Source organism: Vipera ursinii (assembly GCF_947247035.1).
Source record: "Vipera ursinii genome assembly, chromosome: 1".
NCBI classification, from domain to species: Eukaryota; Metazoa; Chordata; class Lepidosauria; order Squamata; family Viperidae; genus Vipera; species Vipera ursinii.
The window spans coordinates 74,133,855-74,157,307 of NC_139512.1; the positions used below are offsets into that span (position 1 = coordinate 74,133,855).

Here is a 23,453-nt window from a genome sequence, read left to right on the forward strand (position 1 = left end):
CAGATCTCAAATGTCCACACTGTGTTCTGGTAACGGGCGGTGGGCTAATAAGACACTCTGGTATTCACATCACACAGCTCCGTTTTCCTGTCTGGGTTTCTGTACAACAGTCCGAGGGGTATTGAGAGAGGGAGCAAGGGTGCATAAGAATCCGGCCAGCAGCGTCAGTCCCAGGCCGCCCCAAGCGCAGAACATGGACCAGCCATAGCCATGGCTGATGTCCTCTGGCAATCCGTAAACGTATCGAGGGTAGCGAGACAGCTCAAAATTTATCCCTGCCACACACGTGCAAAGGGAAATGATGCAGCATGTCCCTGAAAAGGAGGAGAAGAGAGAGAGAAAAAAAACCAAGAGCAATGTGTAGTGTCTTTCCTGCCAAAGGCAGAATCAGGCATGTGAAGCTGCCCGTTTTTATCTTTGTCAGCAGCGCACAAAAATACAGGAATGAAATAACTTTCTTGTACAGGCAAGATTCCTGATTTTTCCTCAGGCTCATTACTCTTTGATTCCTGTCTCTTCCTTGGCGTGCAGCTGTCTTGACTGACTGGGTGTTTTTTACTGCTGTTTGGGATTCTTTGATCTTTACATTTTGAATACTTATCTGCAAGGAGATCCACAGGGTATAGTCCCAAAAGTCAAAATGGCTGTGATGGTACAGTGGAATCTCGCCGGTTTTTTGTGTGTGCTGCACATGCAGCAGACATATAAATAAAAGGTGGAGCCTCAGTCACACTGTTGTGGCCACCATTGACTTTTGGGACCATATTCTGTAGACACCCTGCTTGTCTGAACTCTTCTATCAACTGTTGTCCCTTTAAAGTCAGACTGCATGTTAAACTGGCCACGCAAAAACTGCACCGCAATGCACTCAATAAAAGCACTGTAATATTCAGATTTTAGAGAATGGTTCTGGGGATTACTGCAAAACTTTCCAGGAAAAAGACTGAGCATATGATAGAACTGCACTGCTTCTATACAACCCTATAAGTAGCAATTTTCATAAAAAGCCACTAACCTCTGTATTATCTAACAATCCAAATGCTAGTAATAGAGAAGGGAAACACACAGTCTTTGTGGTTTTACTCTCTTATGTTCTTTTTTGTCTATGCACTCAATTCCTCTGTTAAAGCATGGATTTATTGCATATAATACATAATACAAATGCCAGGATTATATCCAAATATTTTTTGAACAATAATAATATTTTTTAAAAAAATTACCTCCCATAAGGAAGAGCAGTCCGGCTACATATTGCATGAGCTCATGTTGTTGACAGCAACCCAGCATGCCGATGATCCATCCAAAGAGGATTATGGACACCGCCATACCAATGAAGCCGGCTGTCATTCTCCGCAGGTCTGAGAGGAGACATTGTTGGTGCATGGAAGGAAGAAGAAGAAGAACAATAGAGGAAGAAAACGCACAGAGAGTCACGTGGACAACTTTAGGGCAACTTTTTCAAAGGACTGATGTGGACTAGGGTTTCTAGCTTGCAAGAGCCGATTAGCATTCTAAGTCCAGCACAAATAGGCAAGATTAAGTGTAGAAAAGGCTGCTTTACAGATCTGCAACATGGGTTCACATTAGGGCAGGATATTTGTGAATTTTGAGAACTGTCTAAAGCAATGAAGAAAGCGAGCCAAGCAAAGCCTTAGTAGTTCCTAAAAGTATAAGGTCTCTTTCTTAACTGAATCATTATCTTGCAAAGAGGGAGGGATTAACTCTGTAAATCTGCCCCACTGAAAACATTCTGTTGGTTAGTGTTGTTCTCTTTTCTGGGATCATCTATGACTCTACGAATAGGCAATTTCCTTGAGTGTTCAAGCAGTCAGGCTGTTCTGTAATGCAGCGCGGTGCAATACAGAGCAACCAGGCTGTGAATATGGGATCGTCTATGATTTGTCACAGAAGACATTATGTTACGATGTAATACTGCCATAGTCTCAGAGGACACTAAGTTATGATGTAATGCTGCCACTGCCTCAATCTGATTGTCTCTTGACAAGAGCTCATAAGGATTCAAGAAGGTAAACAGACCAGGCAAATGGGAGAGGAATAATGGGAGTGGCCTAATAAAATGGATCGAGATTGTGGCAGTGAAGACATGGGGGCATTGCTAGCTAAGGTTTCTCCAATCTTATGCTCTCCAGATATATTGGATTTCAACCACCATAAAGGATTTGCATTTGCACTGGAGAGCAACAAGTTGGAGTAATACTTTCCTCTGAATTAAGGTAGACGATCCTTCCACTGAACTTAGAGTTCTAGTGATTTTCTGATCATATCTCCATTGCTTCCTTGGCAAAAAATATATTTAAAAAATGGATTGCTTAGTCAGGACAGAACTTTACTTTTGGGCTTTTTTTAAATTTTTGAGAGGCAGGTGTGGCAACTAATAAAGTTGTGTCACACAGTTGGATAGGATCAGAATACTGGTTTCTTTCCTTGGGAGAAGGAGGATTTCCTTTTTCACCACATGGGTCAAGGCTATTTTAGAGTTTACCTAACAATTTCTACAGATTTCTGACCATAAAATAGCAGGAAACTACTCAGGTGGTTTTAGGGCTTTAGGCTGCCAAAATGTTTTGGCAGAGCTACACGAAATCATGATTCATCCTCAGGTTTCCTTCCTGGTATAAGGTATAAACTAACTCAAAATGATGATCCCAGAGAAATAAGCTCTTGAACATTATATAATAAGCATTTATAGCTGGCTTGAAAGTCAGGAACACTTGAAGAAAAACATGCAAGATTCTTCCTGCATCTTTCAGTCCAGAATGAAATATGTGCCAGAATTTCCTTTTCCTTGCTTTAACTATTCAGAGCCTTCTGAGGAGAGATACCATGTTTCCCTGAAAATAAGACCTGGTCTTATTTTATTTTTCCGGCAAAAGAGGGGATGTCTTTTTTCCCCCACTGTGTCACCTTGCGGTGGCGGCACCCACAACCCTATCCAGCAGGAGTCCACATGGCCACTGCCAGCCCACTTCTTCTGTGGCTGGTTGGTGCCGCTTGCGAGCGTGCCTTACCCCCAGCCTCCGTTTCACTGGCAGAGGCCTTTCCTGAAGTCCTCTGCCAGTGAAAGGGAGCCTGGGGGGGCAACGCATGTGTCAACCTGGAGCTCCATTCTGGACTGCAGAGGCCTTTCTTGAAGGCCTCTGCCAGTGAAATGGAGGCCAGGAGCGATGCGTGTGAGCAGCAACAAGCAGCCGCAGAAGAAATGGGCCAGCAGTTGGATGGGGCTGCTGCTGCTGGTGCACTGCAAGTGAAGGCAGGTGATGGGGCATGGGAGGCCTGGCTGTGGGTGCCCTGAGGTATGGGTGTGGGGCATGCGGAGCCATCCCCCCCACCCTAGTCCTAGCTTTTTACCCCAGAGTGGGTGGGGTCTTAACTAGGGCTTATTTTGGGGGTAGGGCTTATATTAGGAACACACATAAAAAATCAAGCTAGGTCTTATTTTCGAGATAGGTCTTATTTTCAGGGAAACACGGTAACTGTAGAGCAGGTAGATTCGCTTGATCTAGATAATCAATTGTTGCTGATGCTCTTTTCTCTGCTTCCATTAGATGATTAAGAACTGTAATTCCCTACAACCATCCTTTTGAGGTTTTGCTTTCTGGTCATTTTAGATGTAAACATGTACATTTTCAGCCCTCAAAGAGTACCATATATTTATTTCAGTCCTCTTCAACTGAATAATTGGAAATTCTGGGGGGAAAAATCTGGAAAGAAAGATGGTAAATGGCTGATTTAGTTCCTTGCTTCTGAAAGAATCCAAACTATTCCCATGCAAGCAACTTGTTCCACTTATATTTTCCTACTTCTGGCTGAGGTATTCAAATGTGAAATATGTAAACAATCCAGCGGTCCATCCTTGAGCAAACATGAAATGTGCTTGTTTTTGACACATATATTAGCTTTTGGCACATATGGAAAACTAATACATCTAGTACAAGAATATCTCTCTCATTGAGATGCTAATGTTCATGTCTATCATTGTCTACAGAAACAAAGCATGCAAATACAGAGAGAGAGAGAGAGAGAGAGAGAGAGAGAGAGAGAGAGAGAGAGAGAGAGAGTGGGGGGGAAAGAGAGACAGAGAGAGAGAGAACAGAAAGTTCTAGGTGAGACCTGAAGATGATTCACCCAAATAGCCATTTGGTTCTGATAATGCACATACAAGGATGTGCTTGGGACACTTACGAAGAGCATGCCATTCATCCTGGCGGATGGTATTGGTAACATTAATAGGCAAGTTGCGTGGCAGAGAAGATGATGTGTAGTGATATTTCACAGCTGTGCATCGCTGAATGACTCCTGCAAAGACAAATTCAGTATGCAATTGGGGATTCTGAACAATGACATTTGTAACACTGCTTTCCCTTTACTGTCCTTAAATCAGATTAAACTTCTACTGTAGCCGAGAAACTGAATTAAGAAATTACTGATTAGATTCACACACACCCCATGCTAAACCGCTATTTGTTTTAATTTTAGGGGGAATTTTTTGCAATTTTTTTTAATTTATTGAAAAAAGATTAAAATACAAAATACCAAAATATTTATAACTGCAACAAAAAGGATATTAACCAAAAAAAGTCTCTTAAAAAAAACACATGTACACATAGCATCTTCCTTAACTGAATGCTGATTGGTATCGTATAACAATTTTGGTTTCTCACTCCTTGCGAAACAGGCCAAAAGAATTTTAAACTGTTAAACTATTAAATCTACTTACAAATTGTTAGCCTGTCATTGATAAACTATATTAATGACCAAGTAGTTAACAGAAAGAACAATAATAATGAACGTATTATGTAAGAACATGAAAATAATAAAAATTGTGAGCAGTAATAGGAGAAAGACAAAGTTGAAATTCCAAAACCCTCTGTTAACAAGCTGTTATTGTAATCAACTAGTAGAAAATTTACCAACACTTCAATCCCTAATCATCCCAAATATTAACCTTAATTGGTTTTGGATCAAATATCCAAGGCTGTTTCTTTATACTATTTCTTATCAATTGCTGATTAACTGAATACAATAGGTCCAGTCCCCAAAGCCAATCTATCTTCCCCTAAAATTCCAGATAAAATCATTCCTCAATTAGATGTATTAAATCCGTTTCCCAATCTTCATCAAACCCCATTTGCCACGAAAAACCATTTGCCACTTGTCAACCCAGACAGTTCTTTGCTATTATATAAAAGTACAGTGTTACACTTCTGGGAGGTGTGTGGAGTTGGCTCTCTAATTTCTTCTTGATGCCCAGGCTCTATAATTTCTGAGTCTATATTTCTTCCTGGACAGTTTATTGCTGGGAAATCACATTTCTTCTTCTCAATGTTTTCCACCATCTGTGTTATTTCCACATCTGTATTTCTTCCCAAGGAATCTGCTGTTTTAAAAACAAATTCTTCTTGTAGGCTTAAAAAATGTAATGTCTGTTTTTAAAAAAATGTTTTGTGCAAAGTTTATAAGTTCATTAAACTCTTTTGAAAAAAAAGTCAGCCAAGGATTGCATCCCTGTTAGCCAGAATCTGTTTTCTCCCTTGAGTGTGAGCCTCCTCCTTCTCTCTGCAATCTGATCTGTTGTTGGCTCAAAGCAGGGAGGGAGCAGGGAGGCAACGAAAAAGATACGGAAAATATTTCCTGGACATTTGATCCAAAATGACTTTGCAAGTTAATAAAGTACAAACCCAAAGTCCCCTGCGTGTTTCCATATGGAAGGCAGAAATGAATGAGAACAATCAAATAAATCAAAGAAGGAAAACGAAAAAGGAAAACAGAAAGAATCCAGCAGGGGTCGAAACAAATCAGCATTCAACCGGTCAATTAACATTTTAAAAATAAAAAGCAAAAGTTCAGAAAATGAAAGTTAAAAGTCCTGGCTTGCTTACGAATACATCTGCTGTTTGGAAGAGGTGTAAAAAAAAAAGGGCCCTTGACTTTTCAGCTACTCCCTCACAAGGAGTTGCAATCTTCAAGATTCCCCTTCCTGGATGGGTCTGCAGCTGTGCAAAAGTCGTCTTGGGTCTTTCTTATGTGCCCCCATCAAATCCAAGGGGCAGGGCTGTCCAAAAACCCAGTTCTGGCAGCAAACACAACAGATCGTGGGTAAGAGGAAGAAAACTTTCACCCTACAGCAGCTATTGGAGAAGGAATCAAGCTAATTTTAGTTTCTTAAATAAGCCATAATATTCTGTTTCATTAGTTATAATCAAGCCACAGTGTTTTAGAAGTTTGTGATACTATACAGAACAAACAACACCATTTTTTTTAATGACCACAGTTGGGACTGACATTTCTGTTACATACTAAGGCAGTTGTTATGTGAATCATGACCTTTTTGCCTTGCTTATTAAGTGAATCACTGCAGTTGTTAAGTGAATCATGCTAATGTTAAGCAAATCTGGCCTCACCCATTGAATTTCCTTGTAAGGAGCTGGCTGGGAAGGTCACAAATGGCAATCCTATGACCCCAGGATGCTGCAACCATCCTAAATACCATGCCAGGTGCCAGGTGCCTGAATTTTGACCAATTGAACATGGGAATGCTACAAAGGTCATAAGTGTAAATGTAAGGATGGGTTGTAAGTCACTTTTTTTCCATGCTGTTGTAACTTAACAGTTCCTAAACGAAAGGTTGAAAGTTGAGGGCTACCTGTATACTAAGTTGATGTTGCTATTGTGCTGCTATCTCCCATAATGTGCTTTATGATGATTATGATCATGATTTATCACTTGTTGCTTGTATGTACACTGAGAACTTATGCATCGGAGGCAAAGTTCTTCTATGTCTAATCACACCTGGCTAATAAAGTATTCTATTCTATTCTGTTCTGTTCTGTTCCGTTCCGTTCCGTTCACTCCGTTCCATCCTATCCTATCCTATCCTATCCTATCCTATCCTATCCTATCCTATCCTATCCTATCCTATCCTATCCTATCCTATCCTATCCTATCCTATCCTGGAACTACTGATATGCAGTGAGCTAGGTTGTCAGTTGTGAATACATTGAGAGCAAAAATGATGTCTGCTTTAGAAGAAAAGAGCAGAATTCAAGAAGCTTTTGAATTAATATTGTGATTTCACTCTTGGGCACTTTTGAATGGAACTGTATTGTATACTATGTGACTCACAAAGGTCTTCTATTAAATCTGCCCACAAATGGCCTTTTATAAGTTATTTTGCACTAGATAATCATTAGGAAGCCAAACCACAGAATTGGCAACGCATGACTCTATTGTTAATCGTGTAATTTCAGTACATTACACAATCCAGATTTCCTTTTAGCACAGATTTTACTGGCTTTGGTAAGTCAAAGAGGATTCAGGCATTCTAAAGTTCTGGCATGAATTAATTCCTTATATTTGTCTTCCCAGCATTATTTCTGATTGATTTGTCATCACTTGTTTCAGTTACAATAAAACTCTGAACCAGAAACAACCTGACTCCTAGTTTGGTCCTAGAACGATGGCCCCCAACACTCTTGCCTTGTTCCAAAGTATGATTCTAACTTATTTGAATCAGGAGATGTCCAATCTAATGTAGTCTTTGCAAACCTAAAAAAAAAATCTGTTTAATGAACATTAGGCAAGCAGTATTGCTTTTTCTCAGTTGTAAGAGAACAATGAAAATCAGTAAAAGGCATAATTGCATTGCCTCTTTGTTTAAAGGTATAAAAATTCATCTTTGCTGGCTTTTTACAAAGGGAAATTATGACAGAAAATGGATATTTCAGATGTGAATAAGTGGCCTTTCCAAATATGATTAAATTTTGGATGTGGTGGTGGCGATGGTGATGATAATGCATTTTTATTAAACTAGATAATTCATGATTTGTTAAATTGTTTCAGAGATATTTCTTTACTAGATTTTTCAGTGCTTTTAACAATGGCAGAACTTCTAAAGTACTGTAAAAGTTCTTCAAAATTCAGGGAGATATTAAGAGATGCATCTGCCCTGAAAGTAGCTCAAGACAAACGGTATAGCACAGTCAAACATCAGCAGTTGACCACAGGAAATGTTTTATGAAATTTTGTATCGTGTCACGAATGGTAATTAATGGTAATTTTTTATGTCATAAAACGTTTTATAAAACTTGCCAAATTTCAGTTCCATTGGGACCATGGGTCTCAGATTTTGGATGCATTCTGTAAGTTAGCCCACTTAAGTTGCCTTTGCTGACAAAGTTCTGCCCTATGATGCAGCACTTCTGCCAGTTAAAGGTTATAGACGCAAGAGTTTTAGTAGTATATAGATATACTTCAGCATCAAAATGGTAGTAAGACCTTTCTATGCACATGTAATGCAGCCCCATCACATAGCCATAAGCCTCAATCTCATCAGGCTGGAATCGAGTCACAATTTTAGAAAAGGCCTTTGTGCTATTGAGTTTTTCAGTGCAGGGATCCAAATTAAAGCATCCAGGATTGGTAGCTGCCCAGACTCTGCTTGTAAAAAGAAAATGACATGTTCTCAGTTTTTGAAATCATCCAATTGTTTACATTAGGGTCCTTCCTACCATGTTTCTCCTTCCTTTTTTGGTTATTTTCTTGTAACTTAAGACTCCTACATAGTTTGTTGAAGATTGTCTACTGATATTTGATTTCTTTTAAAATGCCACTTCAGCAGCCTCTGTTGTGGGTCCTCAGCTCTGCCAAAGTGGTGTCACAGGCGTGTGCTGACATCATCATACTAAGGCCACTTGCATTTTTGCATCTTGCCATTTGACTCACGGATTTAAGTCACAGCATTTGTGTGATAAATAGAATAATAACTTTAGAACAGTTATTCTATAACTTTAGATGTCATGCCCTTCCTTTATCTCCTTCATCTGCCTGAGGGTGCCCATCTGCTATTTAACCAAGGTCTATAATTTCTTCATTTTAGTTATCTTTCTGAAACTTCTTTGCAGTTCTCCTAGTCTGAATTTCAACCGGTAGCTAAACATGACATGGTGCTTGTGTATTATAGAGAGATTAGCCTGGTTCCTGCTATTGTTAGGTACAATGTTATAATTTGTTCCTTCCCCATCTGTGCAGAAAGAAGTAATAATTCTTTTGACAGCCTGTCTCTCTATCTTTCAAATTACAAGTTCTGGATAAAAGCAGAAGCACATTTTGTGTTTCAAAGGAAAATAATTCTCTGCTCTGGTGATCTTTTTGATTGACTTCAACAAAATCAGAGGATCCAGGACTTCAAAACATAAATATACTGTATATTTTTTCTTCCCCGCATATTTGGTCCTGAATTGGAGTCATTCTCTATTGAGTTTTTCAAGTGTCTGCAGTGCTTCTGGTACAGAGATGTAATGGAGTAATTTGCCCTCAGATGTGACATATTCAGGACATCATCTTGTTCTGAGGACAGTTTTTCCTTTAAAATCTCCTGAAGGCAGCACAAGAAGCAACGGATGGAAACTAACCAAAGAGAGAAGCAACCTAGAACTAAGGGGAAATTTCCTGACAGTTAGAACAATTAACCAGTGGAACAACCTGCCTCTAGAGGTGGTGAATGCTCCAACACTGGAAGTTTTTAAGAAGAGACTGGCCAGCCATTTGTCTGAAATGGTATAGGTTTTCCTGCCTGAGCAGGGGGTTGGACTAGATGACCTCCAAGGTCCCTTCCAACATCATCATCATCATCTTTATTATTATTATTATTATTATTATTATTATTATTATTATTATTATCATCAACAACAACAACAGCAACATCATCATGATTTCCTATTGTTGATCCAAGGACCATTGGTGCTCTGATGGTCCCTATTGCAAATGTCAAAATAAAAATAAGTATCAAAAATTATCAAAATCTTGGGCGTTTTCTTATTCAAAAGTTTGAGGGATTTTAGGTGGATCCACCAATATATCATGAAGCTTAGCAAATTGCCATTGTTTCTGCTATTTTATATTTTTTTAAAAAATAAGTATTTCTTTTATTGTTTAACTGGGGACAATCTGCAGATGCTACTGGGGATATTGGAGAAAACAGGTGTTATCTGCAATATTGACTCTTGAGGTACATTTATTATGTATCAAATTTATATGATAGGCCTTAAACCTTACAGTGGGGGCTTGATGGCTCCGTGGTTAAAAATGCTGAGCCTGTCAGCTGGACCCAAGTGCTACATGACACGGTGAGTCCTGGTACTTGCCCCAGCTCCTGCCCACATAGCAGTTTGAAAGCGTGCAAGTAGATAAATAGGTACCACTTTGGGGGAAAGGTAATACATGTAGTCATGCTGGCCACACAACCACAGTAGTGTGTTTGGACAACACTGGCTCCCTCAGCTAAGCAACAGAAATGATCACTGCCCCAAAATGATTAGAGAGAGGAAAACCTTTACCTTAATAAATCTTCCAGTGATGGACACCGTGATATGTGTAAAATAAAAGCTGGGAATCAGTACCTTATGAATTAAATTCTAGATCTGTGATTATAGCAGAAATGCTGATGCTAAAATAATAGTAGCACATATGAGATAGCTCTGTCTGTGGTTTTTCAATGCTCAGTAAGATAATTACCCATAGGAACGTGGAACTAAAAATAAATATAATATTCCCAGAGCACTGAGAGGATACTTCACAACTGCATTATCTTATCACAACAAGACGTGGATTAATCAATGCTGTCCACCAAACCTATTGTTTTGTAGTATCAGGAAAGCAAATCCAGTCTACTCAACTGAAAACCATCCTAGCTCAATGTATATCATACATTATAAATAGCACATGTCTGTCAATTTCTTTATCAGGCCGATACCCACAGTAATGTCCAGCTCAGTGTGAAGGGATGTCACTTCATTTAAATGAACCCTTGGAATGTGGAAATTATTAATTCTTACCCAGACTCATGTTCTTCTTCCCTTGGCCATTTGTCTTCCCTTAGCCTGCCTTTTTAACATTAAATCTGTCTTTATCGAATTGATACCTGTCAAAGAAATCTGACCTTTTTGACCCAAGGATCACACTTAGAATTTGAATGGCAAGTGGCAGGGCCGAGTACTCTCTATGTAAGAAAAAAAAAAGAAAGACTAAAACTGACTAATGATAAAATTTAAATGCAGTTAAGTTGAATAAAAAGGGCTACTCCTCAAACTGCAACCACAATCGAGCCCATTTCCATTGCTAAGGAAGGCAGATGTTCATGAGTCACACCTCATTTTATGACATTTTTCTGCCACCTTTGTTAAGTGAATCACTGCAGTTGAATCGTATAGTTGTTAAGTAAATCTGGCTTCCCCACTGATTTTGCTTGTTGCGAGGTTACAAATGGTGATCACATGACCCCGGGACTTGTGGCCATGGGGACGCTGCAACGGTCATAAGCATGAAACATGATGCATGTCAATTTTGCAGTGCTGTTGTAACTTTGAATCATCACTAAACAAAAGGTTGTAAGCTGAGAACTATCTGTATTCTTCCCATATGTTTCATGATTTACCCCTCCTGTCCTGTTTTAATTCATTCATTTGTTTACTGGGACCTCTATGCTATTCCAATCCAACAGGATTCTGTTAAAAAGTACAAAGTAGTAATAACTACCATAGGGTGCTGGGAGTTGCACCCAAGGAACTATCTTCAGTTCTGGGACTTTAGATTGTGCTCCCTTGCTGCCAACTAAAATTCAATAACAGTAAATTTTAATTTAAAAATTAACTCTTTTGAGTTCTAACCGAAGAGTGAAGCTTACCACTGTCTTTTAAAAATGTGCCTTTAGCCAGCAGAGCTCACGTGAGCTTAAATGGACTCCAGAAGATGGTAGAGGACAGGAAGGCCTGGAGGAACGCTGTCCATAGGGTCGCGATGGGTCGGACATGACTTTGTAACTAACAACAACAAGCCAGCAGAAGTTGGTTTATTATATGTCACTCAGGAAACTGCTTCCTATATGCCTAAGGTGAGTGATATATTGTGGTCTGTGCTAAGATTAGGCAAGGAAAAGAAGAAAAAAACCATAGCCAAGAGACCAGATACAAATTGTGAGGTCAGGACCCTACTATACTTGCTGTGGACATGGATCCATACGTTCTTCTCCTGCCCCAAAACCGCAATGGCTAAAGTGATGTGAATCTGAAGGCATGTTACCCTCGTAGGTTGGCAGCCTCCAAAATCTATTTCACAAAATGGAAGTCACAATCCAAAACAGTTAAGTTTAAAATGCTGGATTTAATGGGCTTATACACACCTAATGTGATATCAGATTTTAGCTTTATTATTTAATATGTGCATTAGCTTTGGCAGAGTCACAATGGAGAGAGAGGGAGACCAAAAGAATTGGTTTTAAATTCCCTGAGATCATTGGTGGACACAGAAAGCTTTTAGCTAGAAGGGAGGAGGGCATATCAGTAAGAAGAAAATATTACGCTGGGGAAAATCAATTAATAAAATAAATGAATTGCCTTTCAGTGGATAAAATCAGCATGGAAACTTAACAAAGGCAGTAGATACATACTGTATGTGCGAGGATTAAATGCAGGAGAGCAGCTGATGGTTTTGTAATAGATTCTGTAAACAGAATACTGCAGCTTTACTTTCACTACAAAGGTAGGAACAGGAGAATCTCAACATTAGTTAGCGCCAGAGGGCTTAACAAAGGCAGTGTTTGACAAATCCCTTTCCCAAGCACAAACAACCGGAAAAAAAAACAAGCAGGCAGGAACAGGAAAGGGAAAATGGAGGCAGGAGTAATATGTGGAATACACAATATTCTATCAAATGCTGGTATCTTGTATTTGTTTCCAGACAGAAAGATCTAAAGGGATGAATTTTGAGAAAGGATTCTAGAGATGCATTTTGGGAGACAGGGTGTGTGTGTGTGTGTGTGTGTGTGTGTGTGTGTGTGTGTGTGTGGTGTGTGTGTGTGTGTGTGTGTGTGTGTGAGAGAGAGAGAGAGAGAGAGAGAGAGAGAGAGAGAGAGAGTGTTTCAAATTTAAGGGGAAGCAAAGGAGAGGCCAGGCGCGTTCTAGTCCCACCTTAGGCCCAAAGGCCCAAAGTCAGACCAGCCTTAAACCATTAAACCCTTAAACCATTTCTGAAATTGTACCATTAAATCTGCAAGGTTTTGTCCAGGCAGGTGCCAGGAATAAAAAAAAAAAGGACCTGAAGGCACATACCTCAGAAAAGGAAAATAATATATGGCTTCTTTACAAATATAATTGATGTTTACTGGAACTGGAATTGTTTACAATCATCCGTGCTGGCCCAGTGGTTAGAATGTGGTATTGCGGGCTAATTCAGATCAGTGCCAGGACTTCGATCTTGACCTGTTCAAGGTTGACTCAGCCTTCCATCCTTCCAAGGTTGGTAAAATGAGGTCCCAGAATGTTGGGGGCAATATGCTGACTCTGTTAACTGCTGTAAAGCACTGTAAACCTGTATATACTGTAAGTCTAAGTGCTATTGGTATCTATGGAGGAGCTTACCAAACTAGAGCCTGCAGGAAATTCTATGGTAAAACGTAATCATACTTAGTTCTGTTCTTTCGTAGATGCCATAATAAAAGCACTTTGCCCCCCCCCCCTGCCTACTTTAATGTAATAGGACCAGGGCTTTTTTGTTGTTGTTATAGAACGCTCAGAACGGAGTTCCGGCACCTTTTTTGGATGGAACCTTGTAGGTAGGCAAGGCGGGTTGTATGACATGTGTGAGTTCCGGCACCTTTTTCTTTTACAAAAAAAGCACTGAATAGGACAGAGTGTTTTACAACAAACCCAGAGAAAATGACACCTTCACCAGCATTGGTCCCAGCATATCTCAATTTCCTCTTCCACTCCAGTGGAAAGGCACTAGTGGCTGAGTGTTCCACAGGCAGCCCAGTGGCATGAATTACTCTGCCAGCAAAGCAATAGGCAATGCTGGATTGGAGGACTTTTCAAGTAGTTTCAACCAGCAATACTTTTGCACTCTAATCCATTGTGAATTATTCCCAAAGCACCTCAGACAGTTTTCTTCCAGGTTTCTTCAGATTTTTATGTGTGCCATATAGTTTATTGTTTAAGAATGATTTTTATGGGGGGGGAAATGTTTTGGAAATAGATGAAAAAGGTGAAAGAAAATGTTGCCATCAGAATGAATGATTTAAGAAAACTGATGTGGAATGAAATTGAAGGGAAGAAATGCTAGATGAAGTATTTTAGAGATTTGAATGAGAATTCCAAACAATTGAAATAAATATGATCACTGTTAGTGTCCAAGAAAAAAAAATAAGGCAAGCAAAGTCCTAAATGCTGTAGAACGTTGAAAACTGGTAGAGCTTTAGGAGCAGAAGATATAACAGGAGAACTGTTCAAATGCAGAAATAACAGAATAACAAAACAATAGAGTTGGGAGGGACCTTGGAGGTCCTCTAGTCCAATCCCCTGCTCAAGCAGGAAAGCCTATACTAGTGGTGGCGAGCCTATGGCACGCATGCCAGAGGTAGCACTCAAAGCCCTCTCTGTGGGCATGCACGCCGTTGCCCCAGCCCTTCTTCCTCCCGTGGCCCCCTCCTCACCAGCAGCCCCCCTGGAGAAGAGTCACCACCAGGCGTGGCCCACGCAGAGCAGCCCAGCCAAGGACATGGCAGCCAGGCAGCGGGGACAAGACTCTGCCCTCAGGCCCCATCGCACGCAGATGATGCTGTGGGGTGTGGCCAGAGGGCACGTGGCCAGAGGGCACTATAGCACTGCAGGACTGCCTGGGCAATCTGCTGCAGTGGGAGGTGGAGGTGGTGGATGGCCCTGCAGGCGGATGGGCAGGCTGAGGCCGGGGTGGGGTGGGGCAGGGAGTGGAGTGGGGGGCAGGGGCAGGGCAGGTGGGTGGGTCGAGGGTGGGGGTGGGCTGGTGGGTGGGGCAGTTTTAGGGCACTTGGTCTCCAAAAGATTTGCCATCACTGCCCTATATCATTTCAGACAAATGGATGTCCAGTCTCTTCTTAATAACTTCCAGTGGTGGCACACTTACAACTTCTAGAGGCAGGTTGTTCCACTGATTAATTGTTCTAACTGTCAGGAAATTTCTCCTTAGTTCTAATTCTCCCCTTGATTAGTTTCCACCCATTGCTTCTTGTCCTGCCTTCAGGTGCTTTGGAGAATAGCTTGACACCCCCACCCCCTTCTTTGTGGCAGCCATTTAGATATTGGGACATTGCTATCATGTCACCTCTACTTCTTTTCACTAGACTAAATATACCCAATTCCTACAACTGTGGTATGTTACGCTTACAGGAAGGCCTGGAGGAACGTTGTCCATGGGGTCGCGATGGGTCGGACACGACTTCGCAGCTAACAACAACAACAACAAATGTCTGTGCATGAAGGCTACACAGGTGCCTGACAATGCGGCTGTTGATCCACAAAGTAGCAAAGCAAAAAGTAACAAAACCCAATGCAAAAGCTATAGATGAATCAATTTGTTAAATGTGCCATGGAAAGTTTTTGGTAGAATTCTAATCAAAGGTCTATAAAACATAACAACAAGGAAAAATTGGTAAATGCAATTTGGCTTTATACAAGATTTTATAGCTTTACCGAGATCCATGTTTTGCTTTCCAGGAGCTCATCAAGTAGTATATGACTGTTGATTTAGAGAAAACATATTTTTCATTGGTATCGAGTAGAAGGGTGATTTCTGAAGATGAGAAGAATCATATAATCATATATGAGGTAAAGGATAAATGGGAATAAATGGAACGCTTAGCAAATGAGGGAAGTAGTTGTGCTTCACAGGAAAAAAAAAGCAGAGAACAATTGTGAGTTATACACAAGTGAATAAAAATAAGAGCAAGTTGATGAAAGTTTACTTCTGTAGAAAGTTGAAAGAAGGGGAACTTCAAAAATTGTGGTTGAATGGAATCAATTGGATCTTAAAAGAAAAAAGAGACAAGAGGTGTAAAGAACAAAAGGCCATGTACAGGTAGTCCTCGACTTATGCTTACCTCTGAGCCCAAAATTTCCATTGCTAAGAAAGATGGCTGTTAAGTGAATTTTACCTCATTTTACGGACTTTCTTGCCACAGTTGTTAAGTGAATCACTGCAATCGTTAAGTTAGTAACACGTTAGGTGAATCTGGCTTCTCCATTGACTTTGCTTGTCAGAAGGTCGCAAAAGGTGATCACATGACCCCGGGACACTGTGACCATCATAAATGCATGCTAATTACCAAGCATCTGAATTTTAATCACATGACCCTGGGGATGCTGCAACAGTTGTAAGTGTGAAAAATGATCATAAGTCACTTTTTTCAGTATTATTGTAACCAAACCAATAGTTGTAACCAATCGTGCAGTACATATGCGGCCATGCATGTGCTCTGTCTATAATTGTTGTCTAACTTATTTCTATTTCTAATGAGTTTTTAGCTATTATGTCAATGCTGCAAACATTGACATATTTTTGCACTGACAGTATAAGAGACAGCCTGTTACTTTAATTGCTTTGCTTTGGGGGGAAATGTCAGCCGGATGTTTTGAGAAGATACCAGGTACAGAATGGGAAGTGAAACTCCATATGTAAAACTAATTGGATAATGTGATTTATGACATGTAGATAAGGGCAGGGATTGTGTGTGTTACAATGGGTTTGGGGGGAGGAGATTTCAGATTCTGGCATCCCTCCATGAGTGCCGATGTTTCGTTTCATTATTAAGACTTTTCAGATAATGCCTGCATTTTGTTTGAACTGTCTCATTTATCGGAACCATGACATATTATACATACTTATGACCATTCCTTTAACAACTATTTGAGGTCATGACAACACATGCATATGACTTACAATGGTTCCTGGCTTATAATCATTGTAGCTTCCCTGTGATTTTATGATCAGAATTGGGGCTTATAGCAACTGGCATGCATTTACAATAGTTGCAGCATAACAGGGTCATGGGAACACCACTGGTGATGTCCCCAGGGCTCTTCCAACAAGCAGAGTCAATGGAGGAGGCCAGATTTGCTTAATGACAGTAGCAAAAAGGGTAGTAAAATCAGGCATGACTCCCTTCTCAACTGCATCACTTAGAGATGGAAGTTATAGTCCCAACTGAGCTCGTAAGCCAAGGACTACTTGTGGTAATGCTGAAGAGCAAGACATATATTTTAGGAAGCAGAAGAATTATTCATTCTCATTATCTGTAAGTTGTAGATGCTGCACTTTCCAGAAAGTGAAATTTCTGATACTGTTTATATCAGAATAACACATTGTTCTATTTATCATAACCAATCCATTATTTTTGCAATTTCCACAACTGTTTCATCTGAAGGATATCCTTTGGAAAAACTGTGTTATTCAGTGATTATCATAAGAAGCTCAACAGTCTCGGCCTTTGGCTCCTGAGTCAGTGATGTAGAAAAATGAAGATAACCGTTATCTCCTTTGAGTAACACAAGGTAATAGCTGTGCTTTATAAAAAGGCGGTTGGGGGCCTGTCAAGAATAATGGGGTTGAGGGGAAAAATGTTCTTTTTTTTAGTAAGATTGGATAGCAAAAACATTAAAATTCAAAAATTAAAAGAAGAAAGTAGGCTGGGAGATACATCCATTACTATTTAACAGTCAGAACCAAATCACTTAGTAACAAATGCCAGACGGTACATCAAAAATGCTCTGTTTAAGCCTCCACTACTTAATCCTCTGGAAAAGGCCTACAGCTGTATCTGGATTTAAGATTCAATAATGGTGCCCACTATCATAATTGGGATTACTTCTTATAGCTAGACCATGCAACTCAAGAACCCCTTCATTGGCCCCCAGGTGGGTCTGAAAGTGGGCAGGCCATCCATTTATTTAATTACTTATGTGACTTTTATATAGCCACTCAACTTGCAATTGGCCCCTAAAGCAAAAAATAATTCACAACAGTAAAACAATAAAAGGCGTAAACCACAAATAGAATACAATGAAGGCCAAACCACAAACATATTCATAATCCTAAACCATTGCAGAATGGACTCACCCAACACCCTGGCACAATGCCCAATGGAAAGGCATATTTTCAGGGCTTTACAGAAGGCCAACAAAATTGGAAGCATCTGAATCTTGGAGAGTGTGCTATTCCAAAGGGAAGGTGCCTCAACAGAGAAGCAGTGCCTTGTGGGTTCCATCACGTGGCATTCCTTCATAGAAAGGACACATAGTATGTCTACCCAATCAGATTTTATAAGATAAGTCATCAGGGATAGGTGGTAGTCCAACCTGTGGTATGACAGATTTTATAGACAGTAACCAGTACCTTGAATTGCACATATTAGCCTATGAGAGCCACAATACTTGACAAAGTGGTGGATATACCATATGGGTATACCAGAGTTAATTAATTAGTTAACACACACACACACACACACACACACACAACTATCTAGAAGCTTCATTCTAGATATGCACAAAATGTAACTTCTAGATAATATTTAAGGGCAGCATTATGTACAAGTATTACAATAGTAGAAATGAAAAGTGACAAAGGCATGAGCAACCCTCAGTAGAGTCTCCTAAACTAGGAAAGAGTGGAATCTGTACACAAGACAGCTTGGTGCATAAGGTAGATTTGCTTTTCAAACAAGATAACAGAATCTAACAGGTTTCCCAAATTGCATACTGACATTCTGGAGGAGTGTTATCCCATTAAAAATTAAAGTTGTAATAGTATTCCCAGCTCTGGGAGTTATGATGTGGTCTTCTGTAGGAATATTTAGTTTTCTTTGGGAATATTAGAAGATGATAGATTTCTAAAGCACTACTGGAGAATGACAAACAGTAAATCCAACTGAGCATGTGTAAGACCCGTCATTAAAATTTCATTGAATTAATAAAGCAGTTATTTTCCCACTCTTATTGTGTCCTATGACTTCTGAGAAAATGGACTGGATGCTTGAGGCTGTAAATCCAGTCATTTGTTTAAATAGATCCACAGCCTTTGGGTTAGTTAAAGCCTCTGGGGACATGATACATTGTTGGATCTATGTAGTGTAAAATATTTTTGAGAGAGGGGGCAGTTGTGCTTTCCTTGAATGACATGGTGATGCACCCTCTCTTCAAGAAGTCATTGATGGATCCAATTTCCAATCTTTCCTTTTTGGATAAGGTTGTTGAGAAGATAGTCAGACTACAGCTTCTGAGGCTTCTTGAGCAAATCTATTATCTAGACCCCTTCAGCTCAGGCCAATGCATAGTATAAAGATCACACATTGATAACCTCTGGTGAACCCATTCTCTCAGACAGCTCTCTTTGACCTTTCAGTGACTTTTAGTACCATTGATCATGGTATCCTCCTGGACCAGCTATGGAGTATGAAAATAGGAAGCACAGTGTTTTGGTGATTCTCCTCCTTTCTTTGTGACTGATTACAGTCATGTTCGCAGATTGGGAGCAATCTAGCCCAAAGAGACCATGTTTGGAGGCAGGCTTGGGGCTCCACATACTCATTACTACTGTTTAACATCTATATGATTCTGAGGTATAGGACAGGGTCCTAGAAAACTGAGCCCTGCCACCTGCATGCCACCTCATGTCCTTTCAGGTTGTCTAAAGCTGAAAAAACACATCACTGGGTCTAGTTGGTAGTGGTCCCTCCCTTGTGGAAATGAACAGTGCTGCCTGCTTTGAAGGAAGCTGCAGTTTCCCCTCTCCTCAAAAGCTCATCACTGAATCTAACAATTCTGGACAATTTTCATCCCATTTCCAACCTTCCTTTTTCAGGAAAGTTGTTGTAAAGTTGAAAAGCTCACTATACCAAGGAAATGGATTATCTGGACATCATTCAGTGTAGATTCAGGCCAGAATATAGCACCAAGGTAATATTAGTCATGCTTGTGCAAAGCAAGGGATTGTGTCTCTGTTCTGGCCCCCAGGAAGTTGGTAATGGAGGTCATTGTCCTTCAGCAGTTCTCTTCCTTTTTCTGAGGTTGGTTTCAACCAGTGTTGGTGGATGAAGAGGTGCAGTCCTAGGCCTCTGATCTGTGAAGTAGCCCATGGCTCAGTTCTGTCTCCACTTCTGTGTAACATCTACATCAAACTGCTGAGTTAGATCATGCATCAGCACATTAGGTATCATCAGTGTACTGATAATATTTGATTATACATCTCTTTCCTGGGCTGCCCAAAGTATCTGGAGACTGGAAGAGTTTGGTGGGAGAAATAGGCTTCATCTGAACTCCAGGAAGACTGAATGGCTTTGGGTTTTGGGGTGCCCTAGACATGGAGAGTTTCCATAATTAAATCTAATTAGGTTTGCACTCCCTCAATCTTCCCTGGAACATAAAACAGGGGTCCTCCCTGTGTCTAGCAGTTTCTACCAGATCCAGTAGGATGGGGCATGCTCCAGGTCTTCTCTGCAGAACAGTGTCCTTTCATGGGATCTAGGAAGCGTGTTGTCTTGTTGCTGTGTCTGCCCTATAGAACAGCCTGTGCCCTGAAGTTCTAGGTGGCTTGACTGTGTTGAATCTTTGTAAGGCCTAAATATTTGTTTCTTCCATCAGGCCATAAGGCAAGGATAATAATAGATTCCAGCTGAGGATCTTTGCTTTGGCTGATGGAAGAGACAGGGGAGGGGCATATAAATTTGCATAATTAACAAGCAAATATATTAAAAATAAGTGATTTGGTTTTACTATTAGATTAAGTCTAAAACCTATTCCTCCCCATCCAGACTTCCACAGCCGCCAGATATTGGGTAAAGCCCTTTATTGCACCGTTTGATTGACCTAGGTAGAAATATATCATTAATTAGCATAACATTTGACAATATTTAAACCCATGCTGATTGATCATGTCACCCAATAGTTTCAGGTAGATGTTAACTAAGAGCGGAGAGAGCATGGAGACCTTAGCAAAGTACAGGTCTAGGGTTAGATCTTTCCCCCATTAACATCAATTGGATCCAGCCCCAGAGGAAGGAGGGGAACCACTGCAACACAATACCCCTAATTCCCAATCCCCAAGATTGGCATACAATTGATACAATTTTTTACTCTTTTTTTCAATTTTTGGAAAACTTGTATTTTCAGATGTTTAGGAATGAAGATGTAAGGCACCCACTGCATCCCTAAAATCTCTCAAACTTTTCCTAGTTTGGGTTAGTTTTCCATTCTGAGGGGGTGGGGAAGATTACTGAGCAAAGTGGCTGCCATACAGGTTTGCAAAAGCTTATGAATCATGTAGCCCCTTAAAACTCTTTCAAGCGCTGAGAAGCACAGAAAACAGGTATAAAAAAATCATCCTAGCTGGGTCAGTGATGTCACAATATCATTAGCCATACCCCTTGGAGTCTCTCCCAGATCAAAAGCTACTTTTTTGATATACTATATAATACAGCAACTGCTTAGGGTTTGGATCTGATGCTCTAATGTTTAACACCCGAAGAGCAGATAGAATTCTTTGAATAATCTCATCTCACTGTTTACTGTGCAGAAAGAATATCCCCACCTAGTCAGGCAAATTAATTTTCTATAAATTGTCATATTCCTATATGCATGAGTCTAGAGACATGCATAGGCTAACTAACCTCTTACATACAGAACACCACATGCCCCTATCTTAACTATATTGGACAAAGTGGCCAATGCCTGGACAGAGGAATAAATGGATAGAAATCTGATATCAGACATGTCACTATTTTAAAAACATGAGGGAAACAATCTGTGACTGATCTCAAAATAGTAATTCTGCAACAAAAGAGTAACAAAGATTTATTTCATTATAAAATATCTGAGATAGAATTAATTAAAATTGATTAAACGAAGGGAACTCTCCAATGCCAGGATGTTTGCATGCCAGACTCAGCAATTGTTTTCTGAACGGTTCCTATCAATAAGCAATTATCATTTTCTGCAACTCCTGTATTTCATTTCTCTCTGACTCCACATTTTAGTTTCTCTCTTCCCCTCCAAATCACATAGACATGACCCAGGACTATATTGTAGGGATCTGATCAGATGGATTGTATTCCATAATGTTTATGCAGTAATAAGTACATTTGTTGAACATGATGATAGAAGACTTTGGTTTTGATTTAATAGAAGGGTAATGTTTCCAAGGATATACTGAATCAAATAAGGACACCTAATTCTAAGCAGATGGAAGACGTTTGGTAAAGGATGTGTTCATATGAAAAAAAAATCAAATATGAAAAATCAAATCAGCTTATCATATATACATCCAGCACCAGCAGTGCTTCCCCCAAATGCTGCAATCACCGAAAACCTTGCCAATCTTATCCACAATCAGTGGATTCATCTGAAGTCACAAGAATTTGCACAGAATTTGTACTGTAATTATTTTCATGGTCATGGCAACTCTATAGGCTACTGCTAAGCTTGTAAGCCACCCTGAGTCTTCGGAGAAGGGCGGGATATAAACGGAAATAAAATAAAAATAAAAAAATAAAAAATAGGTGGCTAGGGGTATGCATGCACATAGCAACAGAAAAATCTACAGAGTCTGAACACTAGAAACCCGGGGCAAAGGAAGTAGACCCATTTTATGAATCCTATTACTTGTGAAGAGTCCGTTCTATGGCTCAGCTCTTCCTGAGCCTTCTTAGCCCCCATCTGACGAAAGAAAAGGCTTCAGGACCTCGGAAAGCTGATATTCCGAGGATAATCCCCCGAGAGGAGGGATCAAGAGGGGACCCTCCAAATAAAGGGCTGGGGATCGTTATCACATCACAAGCGAGCTCAACAGCTAAGCTAACGAGCGACACTTGGAGGCATCTCCCACAGCGGTTCAGCACCCTGGCCAGCGACATTCCCGGAGCGCCTTAAAGGGTAGCTCGAAGGGAAAGGCGCCCGAGCCCCGAGCTCTCAGCCTGCCTAACCTGCCCTCCGCACCTTTCCGGATAAGCTCCTCGCTCTCGGGTTCGAAGCCTGCGCGGTGACAGCGCCGCCACAAGCCGGAGACGGTAGAGTTGAAGCGGCGGCCGCACTGCGATTCCAAGGCAGCCGCAGCAACCGGGAGCCGAGCCGATGGCGGAATCTGGCCGGCCACCAGGGCCCGCGGCTGCCGGGCGCGGAGTGGAAGATGCGGGCTGGGCGCTGACATGGAACCCGGCGGGTCGTTGCTGTTGGCGTTGCGCTTGTGGCCAAAGTCCCGGCAGCGCTGCCGGTGTCCCCGTGCGTCGGTCTCATACCAGGAGTCGGTACCGATGGCCACGGTCAGCAGGGCCAGGGCGGCGGCGGCCAGCAGCAGCCCCGAGCAGCTCAGCGCCTGAGCCGCGGCCGCCATCTTCCCCGCGCCGCCGCCGCCGCCGCCGCCGAGTCGCGCCGCCCGCCACTGCTGCTCCCCCTGCAGCCCGGCCGGGGGGCCACAGCGCCAGCCAGTCAGCCACCGGATCCGTTCCTCCCCGCCCGCCCCTGCAGGCTCTCGTGCCTTCCCTTAGCCCCGGCTTAAATTATGGGACCGGGTGGGATGGGACGGGACCAGCGCCAGGCATCTTTTGCGCAAGACAGGGACGGCTGGAGAAGAGAAAGAGAAAT

The 23,453-nt window shown here is 41.1% G+C and overlaps 1 protein-coding gene across 1 annotated transcript; it reads right to left on the minus strand.

Annotated features, from left to right (window-relative positions):
- Window positions 1-69: 69 nt before the first annotated feature.
- LOC310637708 (transmembrane protein 178B-like) lies at window positions 70-23,202 on the minus strand (the record flags this gene model as incomplete). The annotated part of the gene is made up of 4 exons (XM_083358209.1): window positions 70-314; window positions 1,221-1,358; window positions 4,204-4,317; window positions 22,809-23,202. The coding sequence occupies 4 exons, from the start codon at window positions 23,200-23,202 to the stop codon at window positions 70-72; spliced, it is 891 nt and encodes a 296-aa protein (XP_083214335.1).
- Window positions 23,203-23,453: the final 251 nt, after the last annotated feature.